The sequence below is a fragment of the Pipistrellus kuhlii genome, unplaced genomic scaffold (genome assembly GCF_014108245.1).
Source record: "Pipistrellus kuhlii isolate mPipKuh1 unplaced genomic scaffold, mPipKuh1.p scaffold_m20_p_38, whole genome shotgun sequence".
Classification (NCBI taxonomy): domain Eukaryota; kingdom Metazoa; phylum Chordata; class Mammalia; order Chiroptera; family Vespertilionidae; genus Pipistrellus; species Pipistrellus kuhlii.
Window position 1 is genome coordinate 2,984,131 of NW_023425538.1, and position 23,858 is coordinate 3,007,988.

General features: G+C 50.6%; 2 protein-coding genes across 4 annotated transcripts; both read left to right on the forward strand.

The window, feature by feature from the left end:
• The first annotated feature begins 490 nt into the window (after window positions 1–490).
• Window positions 491–12,808, forward strand: ECH1 (enoyl-CoA hydratase 1). Its single transcript, XM_036408366.2, has 10 exons — window positions 491–642; window positions 1,024–1,231; window positions 1,381–1,469; window positions 10,701–10,825; window positions 10,906–10,954; window positions 11,147–11,211; window positions 11,735–11,805; window positions 11,894–11,965; window positions 12,232–12,382; window positions 12,560–12,808. The coding sequence occupies exons 1-10, from the start codon at window positions 591–593 to the stop codon at window positions 12,662–12,664; spliced, it is 987 nt and encodes a 328-aa protein (XP_036264259.1). The 5' UTR covers window positions 491–590; the 3' UTR covers window positions 12,665–12,808.
• A 1,991-nt stretch (window positions 12,809–14,799) lies between these two features.
• LGALS4 (galectin 4) lies at window positions 14,800–22,209 on the forward strand. Of its 3 annotated transcripts, XM_036408367.1 has the most exons (10): window positions 14,800–14,961; window positions 15,286–15,374; window positions 16,655–16,859; window positions 19,173–19,307; window positions 20,898–20,924; window positions 21,042–21,077; window positions 21,246–21,275; window positions 21,533–21,621; window positions 21,739–21,904; window positions 21,984–22,209. In XM_036408367.1, exons 1-10 carry the CDS (start codon window positions 14,917–14,919, stop codon window positions 22,128–22,130), a joined length of 969 nt encoding a protein of 322 aa, XP_036264260.1. In that variant the 5' UTR covers window positions 14,800–14,916; the 3' UTR covers window positions 22,131–22,209. The 3 variants fall into 3 exon arrangements, with proteins under 3 accessions (XP_036264260.1, XP_036264261.1, XP_036264262.1); XM_036408368.1 differs by lacking the exon at window positions 20,898–20,924; XM_036408369.1 differs by lacking the exons at window positions 20,898–20,924; window positions 21,042–21,077.
• The last annotated feature ends 1,649 nt before the right edge of the window (window positions 22,210–23,858 follow it).

Here is a 23,858-nt window from a genome sequence, read left to right on the forward strand (position 1 = left end):
TTAACATGGCATTAGTTAATGGTCAGGGCTGCAGTTATTCTGCCATTATGTCCTTGGACATTTCAGCTGTCTCCAGTGTTTGTTTGTTTTTTGTTTGTTTGTTTTAAATATATTTTATTGATTTTACACAGAGGAATTGAGAGGGACAGAGAGTTAGAAACGTCGATGAGAGAGAAACATCGACCAGCTCCCTCTTGCACACCCCCCACTGGGGATGTGTCCGCAACCAAGGTACATGCCCTTGACCAGAATCGAACCCGGGACCTTTCAGTCTGCAGGCCGAAGCTCCATCCACTGAGCCAAACCGGTCCCGGCCAGCTGTCTCCAGTTTTAACACCATTATAAAACAGCACCATTATAAAACAGCGTTGTGATGAACTTTATGCAGGAATGTCCATTAGGCCAGATTCTTACTGGGTCAAAGGGGCCCTTCTACTGAAGACCGGCTATTTCCTGTTGCCCTTAGTAAAGATGGCGGGAGGCGGGGCGTCTCGCCTTCCGGCTGCATCTGATGCCCTCCCTCAACATGGCTGCCTTTGTTCCCGCCCCTTTGGTTTCCTCGTATCGCGTTACTCAGCTACTCAGCAGCAATGGCGGCGGCGATGGCGGCTTCACGCAGATTCCGCGACCTGCCGCTGCGGCGTGAGTCACCGGGGTCCTAGAAGTCATGTGACGGGGAGGCTTTTCTGGCCCAGCAGGGTCCGGTCCCTTTGACTCAGGGATCGAGCGCCCCATCCCAGGATTCTCCAGTTCTACAAGCCTGTGTCTTAGAGTGGGGTCGCTGAGGGCGCTCCGTCCCTAACCTGGGGTCAGTTCCACAACCGAGGGTCTGAAGTGGTTCTCACATCGAGATCGCTGATAATTGCACCCCTAACCTTAAAACTGTATTTACCTACACTGAGGTATCTAAGGGTCCCGTGCCCCCCAGTCTAGTGTCACTGAGATTGTGTGCCCTCTGCTCTTGAAGGTGCTGTGCACCCAATAAGGGGTCATCAAAGGCTCTTCTTTTCTTTGTCTCCTCAGGACTGACAGCCCCCACCCACCTGGGTCTCAACCTTAGCCTTCGCCCCATGAGCTCCTCTGCACAAGATGAGGCCTCCAGAGCAGCCCCCAGTGAAGCCCCACACCACAACTATGAGTCCCTTCGGGTGACAGCTGCCCAGAGACACATTCTGCATGTGCAGCTTAATCGGCCGGAGAAAAGGAATGCCATGAACAAGGCCTTCTGGAGGTCTGGCCTACAGATCCTGGAGGCCTACCTGCAGGAGGAGGCAGAGGCTGAGGGATTGGCTCGGGGTGGGGTATGGGAGACAGTTGGACATGAAGGTAGGGGATTCCCACCCCAGACACAGGCCTTCCTCACTCCTTGACCCTCCACAGCGAGATGGTGGAGTGCTTCAACAAGATAGCGCAAGATGCTGACTGTCGGGCTGTGGTGATCTCTGGTGAAGGAAAAATGTTCACTTCAGGTATGAGATGCTCTCCATCCCCACCTGCCCCCCTTACCTCTAGGTATAGATAAATGCTTTTTTCTTTTCTTTTTTTTTTTAATGCAGCAAAGAAAGTAAAGGTTTATTTACACCCAGAAACAGGTTAGCTAATAGTTAAAGACCTGGCTCCTGGATGGCTTCCAGGGAATAGGTCATACAGGGGAAAAAGTATTAATCATGATGACTCAGGGAGTTAAGGTTGCGGTCAGGGTCATGGTCTCTACTGATTGGTAGATGATTGGGTAGGGGATAGTTGATCTGTGTATCTGGTCCTGATGTCAGCCATGATGTGGGTTGGCTGCTTTTCTGGGCCTAAAACGGAAACACAACTGAAGTCCAGATATCTCTAGTTTGACAGAAACTGTCTCTGTGATCAGTAGACCTGAAGCTTTTTCATAGGATTATTTGGTGCCAATCAGAACCTCATTGCCCTGAGGGCTTAATGACTAAGGGAGTGGTACTTCAAGGGAGAAGAAGGCAGATGAGTCAGTGGACTAAATGAGGCCAGTTTTAATCAAAGGAAAGAAAGGAGAGAAGGTCTTAAGAAACTTCGAAATGAGCCGAAACCGATTTAGCTCAGTGGATAGAGCGTCGGTCTGTGGACTGAAAGGTCCCAGGTTCGATTCCGGTCAAGGGCATGTACATTGTTTGCGGGCACATCCCCGGTAGGGGGTGTGCAGGAGGCAGCTGGTCGATGTTTCTCTCTCATCGATGTTTCTAGCTCTCTGTCTCTCTCCCGTCCTCTCTGTAAAATAATCAATAAAATATATATATATATATATATATATATATATATATATATATATATATATATATTTTTTTTTTTTTTTTTAAACTTCGAAATGAAGTTCCTATGTGGTTATGACCCCCCCCACTTCCTTTCTTTTGATCATTTCTAATCTTGAGGAATATAGGGCAGCTGGCTAGGACTATAACCATTTTTTTAAACTCTATATCTAGTAGTTTGCTTGCTTCCATTTCATTTAGTTGTTTTTTCTGGAGATTTCTTCAGTTCTTTCATTCATGATGTTGCTTTGTCTTCACATTTAAAAAAAATATATTTCATTGACTTTTTACAGAGAGGAAGGGAGAGGGAAAGAGAGTTAGAAACATTGATGAGAGTGAAACATTGATTAGCTGCCTCCTGCACACCCCCTACTGGGGATGTGCCCACAACCAAGGTACATGCCCTTAACTGGAATCGAAACTGGGACTCTCGAGTCCGCAGGCCAATGCTCTATCCACTGAGCCAAACTGCTTAGGGCTATCTCCACATTTTGGCTGCTTTCCTATGTTTGTTGCTGTGTACGAGGTACAGTTGGTATGTCTCCTGGAATTGGTAAATAGCCTTGTATGGTAGATGTCCTGTAGGTCTTCCTCATATTTCAGATTTTTGGTTTGACTCTTGGGTACATTGATCTACAATTGAGTTTCTGTATATTCTTTATTTCAGACAGTGTATGCTTAATTTATGACTGGTCCTTTTCCTTTTTTTTCTTTTCTTTTTTTTCCATTCTCATTAATGTCATTGAAGGTCTCTTCAAGTTTCTCAGCAGTTTTTAGAGTTTCTTGAGTAACCTTATAAATGTGATTCTGACCTCTGTGACGTCCAGTAGTTTACATTCCTCCATCTTTCCCATTCGTGACATGCTTCTGTGTCTCCACATTTTGGTTGTCTCCCTATGTTGATGGAGTGGCTTTGTGTGGTAGGTGACCTATAGGGGACAGTAGCTCAGCTTCCCCAATCACCCAAGCTCTTGGTACACCCCTTAGTGGGCTGAATGCAAAGTCTTGGTATAGTTAAGCCTTGATTGCTATTGGTACATTGGGAGGAACTGACCTTCAGGCTAATTAGCTGTGAGGATCCACTGTGTCTATAATGGAAGAACTGCTGCGCTGGAGACACGCTTATGGTGCAGGCCTTGTATCAGTGGGGCTTTGGTGCTCACTGAGTCTGCCTCCCCAATGTGTCACTTATGGATGTGAGGAGTTGAAATCTGGTGTCTCACACTGACCACTAGATACACTGAATCTCCAATGGGGTGCAGTTCAGCTACTGTCTGAGGCCACCCTGCAGGAGCTACAGTGAGAACCACAGTCCTGCTTGGAGCTTGGAGCTGTCTGCACCAGGTTGCAAGTTTGCTAGGTTAAACTGCACTAGAGAAGGCCATTCATATGAAAAAGCCGCTGCTTTCGTCGGTCTGCGGACTGAAAGGTCCCAGGTTCGATTCCTGTCAAGGGCATGTACATTGGTTGCAGGCACATCCCCGGTAGGGGGTGTGTAAGAGGCAGCTGGTCGATTTTTCTCTCTCATCGACGTTTCTAGCTCTCTATCCCTCTCTCCTCCTCTCTGTAAAAAATCAATAAAATATATTTAAAAAAAAAAAAAAAAAAAGAAAGAAAGAAAAAAAGAAAAAGCCGCTGCTTGGAGCTTGGGTGTATTTGTAGATTGTGCAGGGCTGAGTCTCAGGGCATCATTAGGCTATGGCATGGCAAGCCACCCTCGCTTTCTGACCCAATGGCAGACAGTCTAGCTTCTCCCTAGATACTGAATTTCTCTCTTCGGGTTGAAGAAAGCAACACCCTCTGACAGGCGGGATCTGCCGCCAGCCCATATCGCACATGTGCCCCGGCACCTCAGTTTTTCAGCGCTTCTGCCCTGAATGCTCTTTTCTCTTTCAGTCTAGTTGTAGAGGTTCCACTCAGCCAGCTTTCCCGTGGTCCTGGGTGATGGGCATTTTGTCTTTTAGTTGTAGTTTTGAAATTGTTGTGCACGGCAGCAGTTTAGATGTTTACTTACGCCACCATCTTTGATCTCTCCACAAGTCAGAAATCTTTATGTGATGCCTCACTTCATCTCACAGATGACAACTATGTGCTCTGGTTGGACAAGATTCAAACAGCTACTGGACAGCACAGGGAAGATTCTAAAGAGAGCTGTTACTTAAAGAAAGGTCCTGGCAGTGAGGCAATTACCAGTTTTTAGAGCTTTTAGTCCAAGGCCAAGCTAAAGTTGTGCTTGTAGAACCAGAAGACAGAGTCAGAGTGATGCCAGCTGCTGAAAGTAAGGAAGTAAATTCCACAAAGGAAAGGAGACAGCCAGAGAGGGGAGCTCCAAATTCTGTATATAAACTTTGCCCAAATTTATTGCTGATTATGCAGCCCAAAAGATTTAAAAGCTGATTCCAACTAAGCTGATAAAACAGGAATCTCTTTGGAGTTCTATAGTAGGATCCAAAGTTTCCACAACATTTTTCAATATCCCAATATCTAGGATACAATACAAAATCACTCCAAATACAAAGAAAAATAATTTTTTTTTCAAAAGACCTATTTTTTTCCAAAAGATAAGATAAAAAAACAGAGATTGACCTAAAGGTGACCCAGATGTTGAAATAAGGAGACAAAGATTTTAAAGCAGCAACTACAACTAAGCTCAATAGCACAAAGAAAGATATACTCATAATAAATAGAAAGACATATAAGTTCAGCAGAGAAATGGTAATATATATATAAAGAACCAAATGGAAATTTGAAAACTCTAATCTACATTATCAGAAATTGTAAAACTAACTGGATGGGCTTAGCATAATAGAGATGACAAAGGAATCAGTGGATCTGGTCCATGGGAATTACCATTTCAGGAACAGACCTGAGGGACAATCAAAAGATCCAAGAGACATGGAACTGGGAATCATTTCATGTGTGTTGGGTAATTACATGAAAGCATGTTATTATAACACACTTTAGTGACAAAAAAAAAAAAAAAAAAAAAAAAAAAAGATTCTCAGAGTTTAAGGACCTTAAGTCATGTTGTCATGCTCAGTTGGACTAATTTCTGAATTTGAATATTTTATTTTATTAAAAAAATTTTTTTTAATTGATTTCAGAGAGGGGAAGAGAGAAACATCAGTGATGAAAGAGAATCACCAATCGGCTGCCTCCTACATGCCCCCATACTGGGAATCGAGCTCACAACCCAGCCATGTGCCTGATCTAGAATTGAACCATGACCTCCTGGTTCATGGGTCAATGCTCAATCACTGAGCAGCACCAGCTGAGCTGAATTTGAATGTTTTAAATAAAATGATAAAAGGAGAAGTTAGAATCTGCTGACAACCCTATTTAACAAGCATTGCTCATGTTGAAACATATTTTTCTCCCTACCTCAGCCGAAGATATTTTCCCATTGATTTTTATTTTTATTTATTTATTTATTTATTTATTTAATATATTTTATTGATTTTTTTACAAAGAGGAAGGGAGAGAGATAGAGAGTCAGAAACATCAATGAGAGAGAGTTGTCGATCAGCTGCCTCTTGCACACTGGGGATGTGCCTGCAACCAAGGTACATGCCCTTGACCAGAATTGAACCAGGGACCCTTCAGTCCACAGGCTGATGCTCTATCCACTGAGCCAAACCAGCTTCAGCTTCCCATTGATGTTTAGAAAGTGGGTGGGGGTGGGAGGTGGAGAGGGAGGGAGAGAGTATGACAAGAATAGTAATTGATCATATAAGTTCTTTTAAATCTGCTTTGCTGGAGTTTTATAAGGAATCTCCAGATGACCTTTAGCCTCTAGGGCTAGAAGCCAAGCCATATAGTTGCCACCAGCATTTGCTTGCAATACCTATTGATTTGGGTGAATTCCTCAGGTTCTCAAGGTTCTTTCCTTGTTGTCTCCCAAGAAAGCAACCTTTGTTCCTTATCTGGAAAAACTAATGTGAACCATGGAAGTGGGTACCAGGCCATTTTCCAAGGGGCTTTTATCAGCTTCCAGATTCAATAATAATTCCTTAAAACTTTCTGGTGACATCTGAGTCAGTGCATGTCTATGTAAAAAATGACATTTCAGCCTTAGCCGGTTTGGCCCAGTGGATAGAGCATCGGCCTGCAGACTGAAGGGTCTCAGGTTCAGTTCCAGTCAATGGCACATGCCCAGGTTGTGGGCTCCATCTCCAGGAGAGTGTGTGCAGGAGGCAGCTAATCAAGGATTCTCTCTCATCATTGATACCTCTATCTCTTCTCCCTTCCTCTCTGAAATAAATTTTAAAAATATATTTTTAAAAATGACATTCCAGTCACAGTCTTAGTAATAAACCAATTTATAATTTGTCTTGTTATAAAAAGAACATATTGCTCTAGCCAGTTTTGCTCAGTGGATAGAGCGTTGGCTCACAGACTAAAGGCTCACAGGATTTATTCCAATGGCACGTACCTCGGTTGCAGGCTCAACCCCTGGCCCCTGGTCGGGGCATGTGCAGGAAGCAACCAATTGAAGGGCCTCTCTCACATCAATGTCTCTCTCTCTCTCCTTCTCTCTCTCTCTCTCTCCCTCCCTTCCCCCTCCCTCCCTTTCTCTTTCTTCCTCCCCCCTTCCTCCTCTCCCCCTTCCCCTCTCTCTAAAGTCAATAAAAATATATTTTTAAATAAATAAATAAATAAATAAATAAATAAATAAATAAAATAAAAAAGCATGTACTTGAGTGAGGATTTTTTTAAAAGTTCTTAATCAGAATGAAGCTTGTATTCAGAAAGTCATCTCACTCCTCAGCGCTCACAGCACCTAGTTCTCCAGGTTTCTCCTCAGTGAAGAGGGACCAGCCCGCCTTTGCTCCCCACCATGTTGGAATAATATGCAGGCATCTCTTGGAAGACCATGAATCCCAGGCCGATGTTGTTCAGTGGTTAAAGCGGCAGCTCATCACCAAAAGGTTACAGGTTTGATTTCTTGTCATGGGCACATACCTAAGTCAGAGTGCCCCAGGAGTATAGGAGGCAACTAATCAGCATCTCTCACCTCAATGCTTTTCTCTCTCTCCTCTTCCTCCCTCTTCCCGCTCCCTGCCTTCCTCCCTCCTTCCCACTCTTTCTGAAAAGCAATGGAAAAAATATCCTTAAGTGAGGATTAAAAAAAAAAAAAAAAAAAAAGCCGAAACCGGTTTGGCTCAATGGATAGAGCGTCGGCTTGGGGACTGAAAGGTCCCGGGTTCGATTCCGGTCAAGGGCATGTACCTTGGTTGCGGGCATATCTCCAGTAGGGGGTGTGCAAGAGGCAGCTGACCGATGACTCTCTCTCATGGATGTTTCTAACTCTGTATCTCTCTCCCTTCCTCTCTGTAAAAATCAATAAAATATATATTAAAAAAAAAAAAAAAGGCAATAGCCCATACTTATTGTAGCATTTGTGAGGTGTGAGGTGTCATCGCATTTCACCCATTTATTCTCCCACAGCCCTAGGAGACAGGTTCAGTTTTCATCCCCATTTTACTATAATAGTATATATGCTGAAACTCCAGCCCAGAGGGAGGACGAAATGCCCAGTTCTCACAGGTGATAAGTGGCAGAGCCAGGATTTCTGACCTGGAGCTGCCTGGCTGCCGAGGCCCGCCGATACACCCCTAAGTGACTGTAACCCAGGATTACAGTCTGGACTGACACGCTGGTTCAAAGCCAGGGCTCTGGTCCCAGAGCCACTCCCACTGTGCCTCCTGCACACCCCCCTTCAGCTCTGTGTTTTATTTTCCTCCTCTAAAGAGAATGGTGGTAACAGCGCCCAGCTCAGGATTCTGTGAGGATTCAATGAGTGCAGATTCCTAAAACATCAATACATGGAAAACTTTTTTGATGGAGCTGTTATTTGTGATTATGAATAACTTCATTATGATTGTGAATGATACCTGGAACATTTCAAGATTCTCAGGAGAATGTGATGGCGGACTTCACTGCAGGGCATGGTTCTTACTGTGGAGGGGAACACCTTGCCTTCTGGTCGGGGCCCTTACTTCACAGGGTTGTAAAAGCCAGTCTGCAGGTCCAGATAGTACAGGTAAACCAGAAAAACCAGTGGAGGCAGGGATCACAAGGTGCCAAGCTGGGCTTGTCTGGCAGTAAGTGTGGCTCCCATGAGTCACTCGGACTTCTCAGACATGGCGTGGAAGAAGCGCTCAGACTGATCCAGGTTCTGGCCTCTACTGAAATGGAGTCTGTAATAGCAACGTGTGATGCCCTAAGTGCCAGGCCCCGCTTAAAGCTTCGTCTCCTTGAAGTCTTGCAGCCTTATCAGCTCTCAGCAGGACTTTACCCTCATTTTACAGAGAAGAAACCCAAGGCCCAGAGGATGAAGTGACCAGAGTCCCATCTATTTATTTAAATATATTTTATTGATTTCAGAGAGGGAGAGAGAGAAACATCAATGATGAGAGAGAATCATTGATTTGGTGCTTCCTGCGCGCCTCGCCCCTCTTGGAAATCGAGCCCACAATCTGGGCTTGTGCCTTTGATGGGAATCAAACCTGGAACCCTTCAGTCCACAGGCCAGCACTCTATCCATTGAGCCAAATCAGCTGGGGCCAGGGGATCCCATCTTAAGCATATTAAACTTGCACACATTCATCGCTAACACTGCTGTCTCATTTAAACAAGCTGTGGAGGCAACAAAGTCTGAGAGGGGGTGGGTGTATATGGAAATGATTTTTCAGGTTTGTTAACCAAATTGCAGAGGACAGGCAGCAGGATGACTGTGATTAAGCTGAGGAGGAAAAAAGTGAAGGATGATTCTGCTTAGAACTGTCCCATAGCTCTATCTCAGAGTAAAAGCCGAAGTCCTCCTCTGGCTCAGAGGCCCCACACTGCTGGCCCGGTCCCCTTTCTGACCGTGACTCTTCCCACTTTCCTTCTTGCTCGTTCTACTTCTGCTACCCTGCCTCCTCCAGGTCCTCACACAGACCAGGGGCATTTCTACCCCTGGCTGGTCCTGACATTTGGAACTCCTATCCCTGATGTCCCTGTACCCTGTCTCTTCTCCACATCTTTTTATTTTTATTATTATTATTATTTTAATATATTTTTATTGATTTCAGAGGAGGAAAGGTAGGTAGAGAGAGATGAAACATCAATGATGAGAGAGAATCATCGATTGGTTGCCCCCCTCCCCCAACTGGGGATCAAGCCTGCAATCCAGGCATGTGCCCCCGACCGGAATCAAACCCGGGACCCTTCAGTCCGCAGGCTGACGCTCTATCCACTGAGCCAAACTAGGTAGGGCCTCTTCTCCATATCTTTATTCAAATGTCACCTTTTCAGTGAGTGGGTCCCTGGCACCCAATACAATACTGCAGGAGTCCTCACTGCACACCCACTTTCCATTCCATTGTCCTTCTTTAGTTTTAACATTTATCATCATCTGACAACATGTGTTTTTGTATGTGTTTGTCTTTCCCATAGAAGGGCAGCTCCATGAGGACAGGAATTGTCTGTATTGTTCACTTACTGAGTTCCTACTGTGTACTAGACTTTGTTTAGCCAGTGGGATACAGAGGTGGACAAAGACAAAATTCCCCGGCTCCTGGCACTCTCATCCTAGATGGGAGAGGGGCACTAAGGGAGATGAGCACATTATGCGGCAGCAGGGCCAGCGCTAGGCAGAGGAAGGAGGTGGAAGTGACAGCTGCTATTTAGCCAGGAAGCCAGAGCCGGCCTTTCTGAGGAGATGACTTTCGAGCTGATGGAACCTGTCTTGGGATCAGAACAGGGGGAAGGGCTGTTCTGTGCAGAGGGAACAGGAGGCCCAAAGGCCTCGAGGGGAATGTGTTGTGTTGTTGGAACAACTGTTGGAGACGTGTGTGCCCAAAGGAATAGGTTGGGAATGATTTTTGGGTTCAGCTGGTAAGGTATTGGCAAAATCTTGCATTTTATTCTAAGTAAGTGGGTTGGGAAGGCAGAAGAGAGGGCTCTGAAGTGTCTACACGTTCGCCCTGGCTGTGTGTGGCGGCAGACTGTGGGGCGGATGGTAGCCAGAGTGTAGGGGTCATGGAGACTGACAAGTGGGGCAAAGGTCAGGTTTGGGATTGTCTTGCAGTTGGAGCCCCAGAATTGCTGCAGCTCAGGAACCACTAGCAGCACTGACTCGATTGCTCAAACCAAAACCTGACTGCCAGGCTGTCTGGCATATGGTGAAAGGCATGACCTTGGGCAAGTGACTTAAATTCCCGTGCCTCAGTTTCCCCCATAAAGTGGAGATAGTAAGAGATTGTTGTGAGGGAAAAGTGAGTAGTAAAGATTAATTTTTATTTCACCATCCGTTGCTGAGCCCTGGGTGAGTTGCTTTCTCTACTGCGGAGGTTTGAGGGTTCAAATAGGCTGAGCCTAGGTTCTCACGTCCAGCGGGGCCAGTGGAGGCTACATGAGCCGCCTCACGCCTCCCACTAGGGATCGACCTCGTGGACATGGCTTCGGACCTCCTTCAGCCTCATGGAGATGACGTGGCTCGCATAAGCTGGTACCTGCGTAACCTCATCTCCAGATACCAAGAGACCTTCAGCGTCATCGAGAAGGTGACGGGGCGCTGGAAGGCACGCCTTCTGTCCGTCTCTCCTGGGCCAGCCCTGACCCCGCCCCTCTTGTTTGCTTCTAGTGCCCCAAACCCGTGATTGCAGCCATCCACGGGGGCTGCATTGGCGGAGGTGAGTTTACAACCCCCATCCGGGAACTCATTCTGGCTGTGTGCCTATTGGCTGCCGCCCTTCTGCCTCAGCCAATGGCCTCCAGCCTCAGATCTGTTGCTAGTTGGAATTTGTACCAAACTGCAACCCCCTGGGCCTAGGCGGAGGGTTGGTCCTTACAGTTTTTTAGCGCCCAGGGCTTCTACCTCCCAGGTGTGGACCTCGTCACCGCCTGTGACATCCGGTACTGTGCCCAGGATGCTTTCTTTCAGGTGAAGGTGAGTCATCCTCCCGAGCTTCTGCAGAGTGGCAGAGTCAGGGCAGAGCAGTGGCAGTCAGGCTAAGGAGGTGGGAATGAGGAGGGAGGGCCTGGAATGAGCCCAGACGGCTTCATGGAAGAGCTCATCAGAAATGACCCTTAAGAAGGAAGCTTGGTCTGGAGGAATTAAAGGGTAGGACATGCAGTCCAGGTGAGGTCAGGAGTGGGTAAAGAATGGGGACGGAGCAGGCTGGGGACGCTGCGTTGTGGAGTCAGAGCCTCAGAGGTGGGAGGCAGGATGGAGCCCATTGGTGCAGTAACGGGGTGAACCAAGCACGGTTAGGTTAAGAAGCCCTTCACACTGGAGAGAGACGTGACAGACCCGGAAGAATTGAGATGGCCGAGGAATTGGAAGGTGGACTCTGCCTGAAGGGATCTCCTTTGGGAAAGAAATGGAATGGGAGGAGCTTTGAGTGAGGGGTGAAGTGAGACCTCTGAATTTCACTGGCAGAGACCAAGAACTAACGGGATTGCTCCCGCAGGAGGTGGATGTGGGTTTGGCTGCTGATGTGGGAACGCTGCAGCGTCTGCCCAGAGTCATCGGGAATCAGAGGTGGGTAGGGAAACCTGGGGGAAGGGACCGAAGGGCATCTCCGGACCTGGGATGACCGCTGGCCCCTGATAACCCTGCCCTCCTGCAGCCTGGTCAACGAGCTGGCCTTCACCGCCCGCAAGATGATGGCCGACGAGGCCCTGAGCAGCGGGCTGGTCAGGTAGGCTGCGGCGGTGCTGGCGAAGAGCTCAGGGCCAGCCAGGCCTGGGTGGGGCTCTCTGGGTCCCTGTGAATTCTTATTCATGGATTGCACGGGGCTTCCTCTCTCTGAGTGGTCAGTTCTTTATTCTGGAGTGTCGTGCCCGGATTGGTTCATTTCATGGGGGGGGGGGGTCTGCTTTCTACTGTGATTGGCCACTTCTAATATGGGAGGGAAGGTAGAGAACCCTACTCAGACCCCCTATTCCAGAAGCTCTTCATTTGCAGCCGAATATTCCCAGACAAGGACGTCATGCTGGACGCAGCCTTCAACCTGGCGGCCGAGATTTCCAGCAAGAGCCCTGTGGCGGTTCAGGGCACCAAAATCAACCTGCTCTACTCCCGTGACCATTCAGTGGCTGAGGGCCTCAATTTCATGGTAATGCTCTCCATCTGGCCAATCACAACCCTTCTCTGATTCCAGAACAACCAATCAGAGCTCAGCGGCCTCTGCAGGCCTTTTCCTCTGATTGGTGTGCTGCTATGTCCCCGTTTTTTATTGGTCCAACTCCAGTCTTGCCCTATCCTTACATTATTCTCTGCCCTCTCTATCTAGTCATCCTGGAACATGAGCATGCTGCAAACCCAGGACATCGTTAAGTCTGTCCAGGCAGCCATGGAGAAGAAGGAACTGAAGAGCATCACCTTCTCCAAGCTCTGAGAGCCCCCACGCCTAGGCCCTGGCCTGGGGTCTGGCATGTGTTTCCTCATCTCCAGAGGGAGAATTAGTAACGATGGTCACCTTGCTGCCTTCTCACCCAGCCTCTCAGTTTGTAACTCATGTCCCACGAACAATAAAGCAAAGTCAAGAGCCTGGTGTCCTTGTTGAGATGGGAGGTGGGAAGGAGATGAGATGCACAGTTGGCAGTTGTGCTGAAGGTTGGGCCAATGGGAATGGGAGCCAGGCAGGGAATGGCCATGCAGAGCCGGCGGTGGGCAGGGCCAAAGAAAGCCTGGCATGGATGGAGCAAGCAGGGGTGCAGCTCGAGGGCAGTGTTCACCCCGCCCGACCCCCTCTCACTGCTTAATGGGATCTGACGCTGAAGTCTGGTGAGGGTGCCATTGCTATCTAGCCAACTGCCTCTTTTCTTTAAGTTTTAGGTTTTCTCATTCAGCCTATCTAATAAAGAGGGAATATGCTAATGGACTGTCACACCCTCACAAAGATGGCTGCGGCATGATGGCTGGGCCCACCCCCAGGCGGGTCCCACTCCTCCGTATGCCTGCCTCCAGAGTCCCCAGTCCCCTCAGCACCCCCAGCTGCTCAGGGCAGGCCCGAGGTGCAGGCAAGCCTCAGGTGTCAATTGCCTAGCCCAGGACCAAATGACTGAACAAGCAGGCTGTGTGGGCCGACCAGGCTGGTGGGGGGCTGTGAGGGGTGACCAGGCTGGCAGGGGGGCAGTTGGGGGTGACAAGGCCAGCAATGGGGGGAGGCTGTTTGGGGTGACCAGGTCAGTGGGGGGTGCAGTTGGGGGCAACCAGACTGGCAAGGGGGGAAGTTGGGGGCGATAAGGCTGGCAGGGGGGAGCAGTGAGTGGTGACTAGGCTGAAGGGGAAGGTAGTGGGAGTGACCAGGTCAGCAGGAGAGGCAGTTAGGGGCAATCAGGCCAGCAGAGGGGGGTAGTTGGGGGGACCAGGCTGGCTGGGGAGGCAGTTAGGGGTTCCTGGCCGGTAGGGTGAGGGCACAGTTGGGGGTTCCTGGCCGGTGGGGTGGAGGCGCAGTTGGGGGTTCCTGGCCAGTGGGGTGAGGGCGCAGTTGGTTCCTGGCCAGTGGGGTGGAGGCGCAGTTGGGGGTTCCTGGATGGTGGGGTGGGGGCGCAGTTAGGGTTTCCTGGCCAGTGGGGTGAGGGCGCAGTTAGGGGTCCTGACCGGCGGGGTGGGGGAGGGCAGTTAGGGATGACCAGCCAGGCAAACAGGTGAGCAGTTAGGAGCCAGCGGTCCAGGATTGTGAGAGGGATGTCTGACTGCTAGTCTAGACAGGCAGTCGGACATCCCCCAAGGGGTCCTGCATTGGAGAGGGTGCAGGCTGGACTGAGGGGAGTCCCCCACCCCTTTCCGTGCACGAATTTCGTGCACCAGGCCTCTAGTATACATATAATTCCACTGTCCTGGATTTATGTTGGGAATGAGTACAAGAGACCAAACATTAATTTAGTGCCTTCTATATACTAAGTCTTGTTCTGAGCCTTTATTAACTTAGTGATTACTTTAAGGACCTGTGAAGTTGATACTATTAATATCCCCATTTTACGGATGATCAAATCAACAAAATGAGGTAAGGGCACTGACCCAAGATTACATAGCCAGGGAGTGGCTGAGGCAGGGTTTGTACCCAGAACCTTTGGCTGCAGAAGTCAGTTATCTAACTCACCGTGTGAGTTACCAAGAGAGAGTCATGGTAAAGGCATGTAATAGGCACACAATCAACTTAGGTCCTTTCCCAGCACCCAGTCCCTCCCGCCCTTCACTTCCTCCCATTGCCCACCTGTCCTGGGCCACTCCTGCAGCCCTGCCCAACCCAACCTCCCTGCCCTTTCCCTCCCTCTGCTAACAAAGGTCCAGGTAGAGTTTTATGGCCTCTGATAAGGCACTGGCAGGGCCAAAGTTCACTAGCACTTTCTCTTTGCAGAAGGTTCTAGAGGAGGGGTTTCTTTGACCTGAGTCCCCCCAGGCCTGCCCAATGACCCGGGTTCTGACAGGTTTGGTAACGAGGCTGGTGAGAGAAGGGAGACCAAAGGGTACGTTAGAAGAAGATGGGAGCCTGGGATGCTCAGAAGAGGGACCCCATGAACCCTGCCCTGCCTGCCACTCCCTTTTCCTCAGGTATAAAAGCCAGCTGCCACCCAGTATCTGCCACCATTTCCTACTCTGCAGCTCTTCTCACAGGACGAGCCAGCAGACCAGCCTCTCAAGATGGCCTTTGTTCCTGCACCCGGCTACCAGCCCACCTACAACCCGGTGAGATACCGACCCGGGCCTTCACCCAGTCTCGGCTTAGCTCCACCCTGGCCCCGGGAACAAATTTACTCTCACCCTGAACTTCAGAGGCACCCACCGTGCCTCTGGGTCTGATTTACTTAATACTGACCCTGGGGACCCACCTGTCAGGCTATGTCCCCACCAAACTGTCAGCCCTCTTCATCTTCATGCTGAGCCCTCACCCCTCAGTTCCCTCCCCCTTGCTTAAGGGAATACGGGGGTGTGGGGGGTACTTCTCACTGAGGGGGAAAGACTTCAATAAGCAGATGGCCTCCAAGGCCCCTTACCGAGCCCCTTCTACAGACTCTGCCCTACAACAAGCCCATCCCTGGAGGTCTCAGCATGGGGATGTCCGTTTACATTCAAGGAGTGGCTAGCGAGCATATGAAAAGGTAAGACCCTCCCCAGGCCAGGCTGGGAGGGGGGCTATTAACAGGGGGCTTCTGGTCTCTGACCTTCCTCTACCCTGGTTGGGTAGGGGCTCTGGGCCACCACCCCTGAGGACTAAAGACCAGCCCTGATCTGGGGAGTCCAGGGCTTGGGGAGCAGATCAGGCGGAGAGTCCGAGGGGCTGGGAGGCAGCTGGGAGGCTCCCCAGAAGAGGTGGCCCCAGAGTTGGGCTGCTGAATTGGAATTGATGGGTGCCACAGCATGAACGAAAATCACAGGCTGGTTTGGCTTGGTGCCGTGGTCAGCAAACTGCGGCTCTCGAGCCACATGCGGCTCTTTGGCTCCTTGAGTGTGGCTCTTCTACAAAATACCACGGCCTGGGCGAGTCTATTTTGAAGAAATAGTGTTAGAAGAAGTTTAAGTTTAAAAAAATTGGGCTCTCCAAAGAAATTTCAATCGTTGTACTGTTGATATTTGGCTCTGTTGACTAATGAATTTGCTGACCCCTGGCTTAGTGGATATGGCATTGGCCTGTGGACTGAAGAGTCCTGGGTTTTGATTCTGGTCAAAGGCACATGATGGGGTGGTGGGCCCGATTACCAATAGGGGGCATGCAAGAGACAGCTGATCAATGATTCTCATTATTGATGTTTCTATTTCCCTCTTCCTTCTCCCTTCCTTTCTGAAATCAACAAAAATATATTTTAAACATATATAAATAAATAAGTTAAAAATAAGTAATAAAATAAATACATAATAACCCTAGCTGGTTTGGCTCAGTGGATAGAGCCAGTAGGGGTGTACAGGAGGCAGCTGATCAATGAATTCTCTCTATCTTGATGTTTCTCTCTCCCTCTTCCTTCATTTCTGAAATTAATAAAAATATATGTTAAAAAAAAAACACACCCATAATAAAATGTCAGATGGTTACAAATGCTATAGAGGCAAATGAGGGAAGGCGATCCAGAATGGAAGTGGGGGAGGGGCGTGGCACTGTCCCTTTAAATAGGGCGGCCAGGGAAGGCTCCCTGGGAAGGGAACATCTCAGGAAAGACCTGATGGAGGGGGGAGGCGCTGGGACATTGCGAGGAGGGCATTGCAGGCAGAAAGAGGGGCCAGTACAGGGGAGTCTGCTTCCTGGAGCTCGGGCACAAGCCACCCTCCTGTCTGGGGTCGGCAGTGCCCAGGCCTCCTGGGAACCTGGCGCAGGGGGGCGGGGGCTCCCCGGAGGAGGGCTCCGGGCTGGCGGTGGGGCCAGGGGAACAACTCCGCCTGCCCCCAGGTTCTTCGTGAACTTCGTGGTGGGACAGGGCCCCGGGGCCGACATCGCCTTCCACTTCAACCCCCGGTTCGACGGCTGGGACAAGGTGGTCTTCAACACGCAGCAGGGCGGCAAGTGGGGCAGCGAGGAGAAGAAGAGGAGCATGCCCTTCCGCAAGGGCACCCCCTTCGAGCTGGTGTTCATGATCCTGCCGGAGCACTACAAGGTGGGCCGCTCGGCCGGCCTCCCCGCCCCCTCCCCTCCCCTTCCTCCCCGCTCCCCTCCCCCTCCTCCTTCCCTCCCTCCCTCCTCCCCTTCCCTCCCCTCCTCCCTCCCCTCCTCCGCTCCCCTTCCCCTTCCCCTCCCTCCCCCTCCTCCCCTCCCTCCCTTCCCTGCCCCCTCCCTCCCCTACTCCCCACCCCTTCCCTCCCCCTCCCCTTCCTCTCCCTCTCCCCTCCCCTCCCCCTCCCCTCTCCCTCCCATTCCCCTCCCCTCCCCCTCCCCTCTCTCCCTCCCATTCCCCTCCCCTCTCCCTCCCCTCCCCTTTCCTTCCCCTCCCCTCTCCTTCACCTTCCCCTCTCCCTTCCCCTCTCCTTTGCCTCCTCTCCTCCTCCCCTCCCCTTTTCCTTCCCCTCCTCTTCCCCTTCCCTCCCTCCTCCCCTCCCCCTCCCCTTCGTCTCTCCTCCCCTCCTCTCTCCTTCCTCCCCTTCCCCCTCCTCTCCCTTCCCCTGCCCTCCCCCTCCCTTCCTCTTCCATCCCTTCCCCTGCCCTCCCCCTCCCCTTCCTCTTCCCTCCCTCTCCCTCTCCCCTCCCCCTCCCCTCCCTCTCCCCCACCCCTCTCCTTCCCTTCTTTCCCCCTCCTCTTCCCCTCTCATTTCCCCTCCCCTCTCTCTTTCCCTCCTTACTTTCCTCTCTTCTTTTTTCTCTTCCCCTTCCCTCCTCCCTTCCTACGGAGCTTTTCCCTTTTCCTTCTTTCCTGCCTATTAAAAAATGTCTCTTTTATCACCTTTTCTCACCCATTCCTCCACTGGGGAGAGGCTTCTGTTCAGTGTATACTGTCTGTTCCTATGTGTTCTCGTGAGAGTGTATTTTGCTATTTGTATGGAGACTCTAAACACACACACAGGAAGCACTGAGTGCCGTGAAGCGGACTCCTTGGCCAGCACTCGGCTTTCACCCTTACCCAGATATCATGCATTTCATTCACAAGCATTTCGGTGTTTATACACAGTCATGTGGTCATGCTCACACCTAAGAAAGAACATTGCCCTTGCTTAGTGTCACCACATAGCCTGAAGGCCTGTTTGCTGTTTTCTACAGTTTGCTTGAATCAGGGTCCAAAGGAGACTCACACATTGAGACTAGTTGCTATTGGGCAAGTATTTTTTATTTGTTAGTGACGTGTGACCAGGTACAAAAAAGTGCCAGCTCAGACGACTTTTCACAAAGAGGCACCCATGTAGCCAGTGCCTGGGCCTAAAACCAAAACGCCTCTCCCCCAAAACCCCTCCAGATGCCCCCAGTGCCCTCGCCCCCATGGGGGCCTTTATCCTGTCTTTTCTCAGCCTGGATCTATTGCCTGTCTTTGTTTTTTAAGTATGTGAGGCCTCGGTGCTGTGCTGTATGACTGTGTAGGACTCCTGGCGGACACATCCGAGTCCCCCCGTCCCTGCCTCTGACTCCCCACGATGGCGCTGTGCACATGCATCCCATGTGGTCCATGAGGAGAGTCCCCGGGGGAACTGCAGGGCTGGGCACCCACTGGCCTTACCCGCCCTAACATGGCACCAGATTTCTAACATCGTTTCTGGAGGTTAGCACCCCGGTTTGAGGTTGAGTTTGGGCTTTGCCACTCCCCAATGTGTGACCTTGAGCTGGTCACTCTATGCACTGGAGCCTCTGGTTTCTTAAACAACAGGGACCACCCCTTATCCTGCCTAATGGAGCTGCTGAGAGAATCACCGTGTTGCTATCACTATGGAAAGTGCTTGGCATGTAGGAAGCACTCAGTCCTGGGGAGCTGGCTCTCGGCCTCGGGGTCATTGCTCAGCACTCTGACTAGAGCCTCATGCTGAGATATGATTACAAGGCAAGACCCTACATGGGACTGGCACAGTGCCTCTGACCTGCTTTGCTGGCTTCTAACCTTCCCAACAATCCCAGAGGGCACCCCATGTTGCAGAGGAGAAAACAGAGTCCCAGAGAGGTGAACTGGTTTATCTGAGGCCTCACAGCTAAGACATGTCAGAGTGAGACCTTCAACCCAGCTCATTTGGTGCTTAAACCAGGGCTCAGCCTCGGGTCTCTCCTGATTTGCATCCCCAGACTACATTCTATGTTCTCTCCTATTCATTAATCTGTGAGCTGCCTCTTGACCCTAGCTTGACCTCCGACCTGTGGACTCCCAGGTTCCTGACTCAGGCTATCCCAGCTCACCCTAAGACTTTTGACCCCAAGTTAAAAAGACCCCTGTTCCCTGCTTCCTATCTCTGCCTGTCCCAGGCGGGGACGTTGCCTCTGACCTCACCCTGCCCTCCAGGTGGTGGTAAACGGAAGTCCATTCTATGAGTTTGGGCACCGGATCCCTGTGCAGATGGTCACTCACCTGCAAGTGGATGGGGACCTGGAGCTTCAATCAATCAATTTCATCGGAGGCCAGCCGGCCCCAAGCCAGGTGGGTAGGGTCCCCTCTCTTATTTGCTTCCTTTTTTGTTTTATTTTAAATTTATTGATTTTAGAAAGGAGAGAGAGAGAGAGAGAGAGAGAGAGAGAGAGAGAGAGAGAGAGAGAGACTTGTTGTTCCATTTATTTATGCATTCATTGGTTGATTCTTATATATGCCTTGTCCAGGGATCAAACCTACAACCTTGGCATATCAGAAAGACTAACCAACTGAGCTACTCGGCCTGGGCTGCTTCCTTCTTTAATTAATTCATTCCCACATTCCTTTATTTTCTGGCACCCTTTGTGGGTGATAGCATGGACCCAGAGGACCAAGACAGTCTACTATGTCACCAGGCGGTGCTGGCCACAAGTGGTCAGGTGGGGATGGGGGAGGTGCAGGAGCTTTGGGCATCCTACATAAGGAGGAAGTGTGTAGTTGAGTCAGGAAGTGAAGATAAGGAGAAACGAAAACCACAGGAATAGCAAACAAGTTGATGAGAATTCGCCTAGCATCACTGGTCACTCAGAACCTCAGTGAAAATCAACATGAGCCACCACTGCGCCCCCCGGAGGAGCCACTGAGAACGAACACAATACCGTCGCTGGTGGGGCTGTGGCCTGGCGACACTCCCAGTCCTTGGAAAAGACTGGGCAGCATCTGTGAAGGCTGACCAGACACTTACCCAACGACTTAGAGGCCCCACTCCTGCCACCAGAGCCAGCCGGGAAGCCCGAACTCGGGCCCCATGCTCCCCGCCAGCACCTCCGTGGGAAAGTGCTCTGATGACCAGCAGCTCCATTTGCAGATGTGGGCCTGAGGCACAGAGAGCTGGAGTAACTTGCCCCAGGTCACGGGCCAGCAAGTGGCAGAGCCATGGGGTCCGTGCTCAGACTGCTGCTCTGCCCCCTGATGAAGCGACGGTGGAATGTCTTACCTGTAAGGTGGTCACGGGCCTATGGACTCCATTTACCATCGTGCTTCATCAATGCATTTGGGAAAGAAAACTAAATAAGGCCTTCAGAAAAGGGCCTTCAGAATGGCTGGCTTAAAATGGAAGTAAGGCAGAGAGAAGATCATTAGAAAGAAGAGGAAATAGAGAGAGTTAATGAAAGTAAACCAGAGATGGGAAAGGTGTTTCGGGCAGAAGGAACCACCTGAGAGAAGGTGTGGACAAGAGACAGCAACAGAAACAGAGAAATAGACAGGGAGACACAAGACTGAGCCTGAGACAGAACAGGCTGATCCCGGGGGTCCCGGTCGCCTGGCAGCGGGCATGTGAGTGAGGGGCATGGTGGTGGGATGAGGCGAGCACAGGGATTGTATGGGCCTGGGAGGTATGTACACTGCATTGTGCCGCTTCTGAATTTGGGGGACCAGCGGAAGCCAGGGTAGGAGGGGGTACAAGAACAGAATTTACCAGGTTTTCCCAAAGCGGTGGAGTGACAGTCCCTCTGCACTGGGCCCTCTCCATCAGTGAGCCATTTAGTGCCACCCTGACTCCCTATCCCCTTGGGTGGTGAGGTGGGCAGGCATCCTGACACTCTCCAAGCCTTCGTTCAGAGTCCCTCTCATCACCTCCTTTTCCCTCTGTGCCCACAGACCCCCATGGTTATTCCAGCGTATCCAGTAAGTACTGGCTGGCAGATGACACTTCTTCCCTTGACATGGGGGTTTGTGGCTGAGGAGGTCTTGGGGAGGGGACCCTGGTCTTTTCACCGTTCCTACCTTTTTCTATTCCTGTAGGGTCCTGGATGCAAGCCTCCACCGACTAACCTGCCTGTAAGTGGGCGGGCTGTGTGGCCATGTGGTGGGGGAGTGGTGAGAACTGGGGGGTCATAGAGTTTGGATCCCCAGGAGAATCAATCCACCAATATGCTACATGTTGTATGTGTGTCGTCAATATTTGTCAAATATTATAGAATAATAGCTCTTCTTTCTCCTTCACAGACCATGGAGGGACCCCCAACCTTCAACCCGGTAAGAAGCCCTGCAGTTTAGGGCTTTATGGTGGGCAGTTTGTGGAGTAACAGGAGTCTGATCCAAGGGGAGCCCCGAGAGGCAAAGGGTTTGGGGGACAGGAAGTGGGGAAAAGGAGGAGTTGGTGGTCCGAGTGGGGTAGGGGACAGGAGTTGGGAACATTCTCCAGGACTAGTAGGAGCCTCTCTGAAAATGTGTCCTTGCATCTGGCTTCTGGTGATCTGAGAGATGATGGGACCCGTGTTCTCTGTTCATAGCCTGTGCCATTTACGGGAAGACTGCAAGGGGGGCTTACAGCCCGAAAAACCATCATCGTCAAGGGCTATGTGCCTCCCACAGGCAGGAGGTACGGAACTGAGGCTGAGGTGGCAGTCCCCAGCTTCCCTTCTCCCTCTGACCCAGGAGTCCCTTGAGGGGCCAGGTGCTGGCCACCTCCTGACTCTCTCTCCCTCTCTGTCCCCAGCTTTGCCATCAACTTCAAGGTGGGGTCCTCCGGGGACCTGGCTCTCCACATTAACCCCCGTCTGATGGAGGACACAGTGGTTCGGAACAGCTATCTGAATGGCTCATGGGGATCTGAGGAGAAGAAGATCTCCTACAACCCATTTGCTCGTGGCCAGTTCTTTGATGTGAGTCTGGCTTTCTTTCTCACTTCCCTCCAACGCCTCTGTCCTGGCCATAGCCTCACACCTGCCCCTCTCCCTGCAGCTGTCCATTCGCTGTGGCATCGATCGCTTCAAGGTTTATGGCAACGGCCAGCACCTCTTCGACTTCTCCCATCGCCTTTCAGCCTTCCAGAGGGTGGACACTCTGGAGATTGAGGGTGATGTTACCTTGTCCTATGTCCAGATCTGATCTATTCCTGGGAACACACAGAGAAAGACCCCATAAGACTCAATTTTAAGCTCCTAATAAACTATCTGAGGGTGTCTAATGAGTGTCCATGACTCTATTCACCCCCCCCCCACCCCGCATACTGTTCCTTTATTCCTTGATTCAGTTGTGCACTGTCCATTGAGCCATCTAATTATCGGTCCATCCATTCTCCCATCATAATAAATCTAGGTACTCTACCCCTACACAAACACTGATCTTAGGGACTTATGTGTATCCAACCATTCATTCTTCACAGCAATTATAATCCAAAATCAAGAATGAACACAAGCTCAGCCGGTGTGGCTCAGTGGTTGAGTGTTGGCCTATGAACCAGTTGGTCACGGTTCGATTCCTGGTCAGGGCACATGCCTGGGTTGTGGGTTCAATCCCCAGTGTGTGGTGTGCAGAAGGCATTTGATCAATGATTCTCTCTCATTATTGATGTCTATATCTTTCTCTCCCTCTCCCTTCCTCTTTGAAATCAATAAAAACATTAAAAAAAAAAAAAAAAAGAATACCACTAGCCCTGGTCAGGTGGCTCAGTTGGTTGAGATATCATCCCTACATCAAGAAGGTTGCAGGTTTGATTCCTGGTCAGGAAACGTAACTGGATTGAGGGTTCAATTTTTGATCAGGGCACATATGGGAAGTAATTGATCAATGTTTCTTTCTCACATCAATGTGTCTCTCTCTCTTTCCCCTTTGCTCTCTCTAAAATCAATAAAAAAACAACAACAACATATCCTCAGGTGAGAATTAAAAATAAACAAATAAAGACCACTAATGGATAGAATTCCAGTAATGGAATTCCCTGTGGGTGGGGGGAGGAGAGCTCATCTTCTGCTCCCTTCCTAGCCCCTGCTGGAGCAGACTGGAAGGGGTGGGGGGCGCGCACGCACTGGGAAGGGAGCCCAGAGTAGCAGTGGAACAGAAGCTTAGCTCCCAGGGAGCCTATGGAGGAGATGGTGGCACCAAGAAAGGAAAGGGAGGAGGATCCAAGATGGCTGCTCAGGTAGACACCTAACCGCAGAGGCACACAACAATTTCAATGGAATACAACTAAAATGTAGAGTGGACATTGCCCAGAGCTACAGGTAGTCGACTGACTAAAAATTCTACAACAAGAAGAAAAGAGAAAACCAGAAGGAAAATCAGAGGAGCTGAAAAAAGCCTAAGGTACGGAGACATGCTGCGTGCTCGCCCGCACGCACGCGCGCGGAGAAGTCACAGCCGGAGAGGAGGAGAGGGCTGGGTGCTGCCTGGCATTCCCTAGCAGGAAGGAGATAAAAGCCCCGGACTGGGCTGAACCCCAGAACCGGCAGTGCTGAGCCCCAGTTCTGGGCCAGGCCCTGGGGACCCAGGCTCGGGCAGGGGGAGACGGGGCTGTGAGGCGGAATCCCAGGGGAGCGGCGAAAAGCGGAGCCCCCGAGTCACGCACATTGCACACAGAGGACGGAATGTTGACTCTGATGTGGGATTGCCCTGACGGGAAGAAACAAAACCTCTGGCAGTGCTGAGCCCCAGTCCCGACTGCTCTGAACCCCAGTTCTAGGCCTGGGGACCCAGGCTCAAGCAGAGCGAGACGGGGCTGTGAGGTGGAGTCCCGGGGGAGCGACGAAAGGCCGAGCCCCCGGAGACGCGCACATTGTGCGCAGAGGACAATTTGTTGACTCTGATGCTAGACGCTCCTAGTGGGAAGGAGAAAAG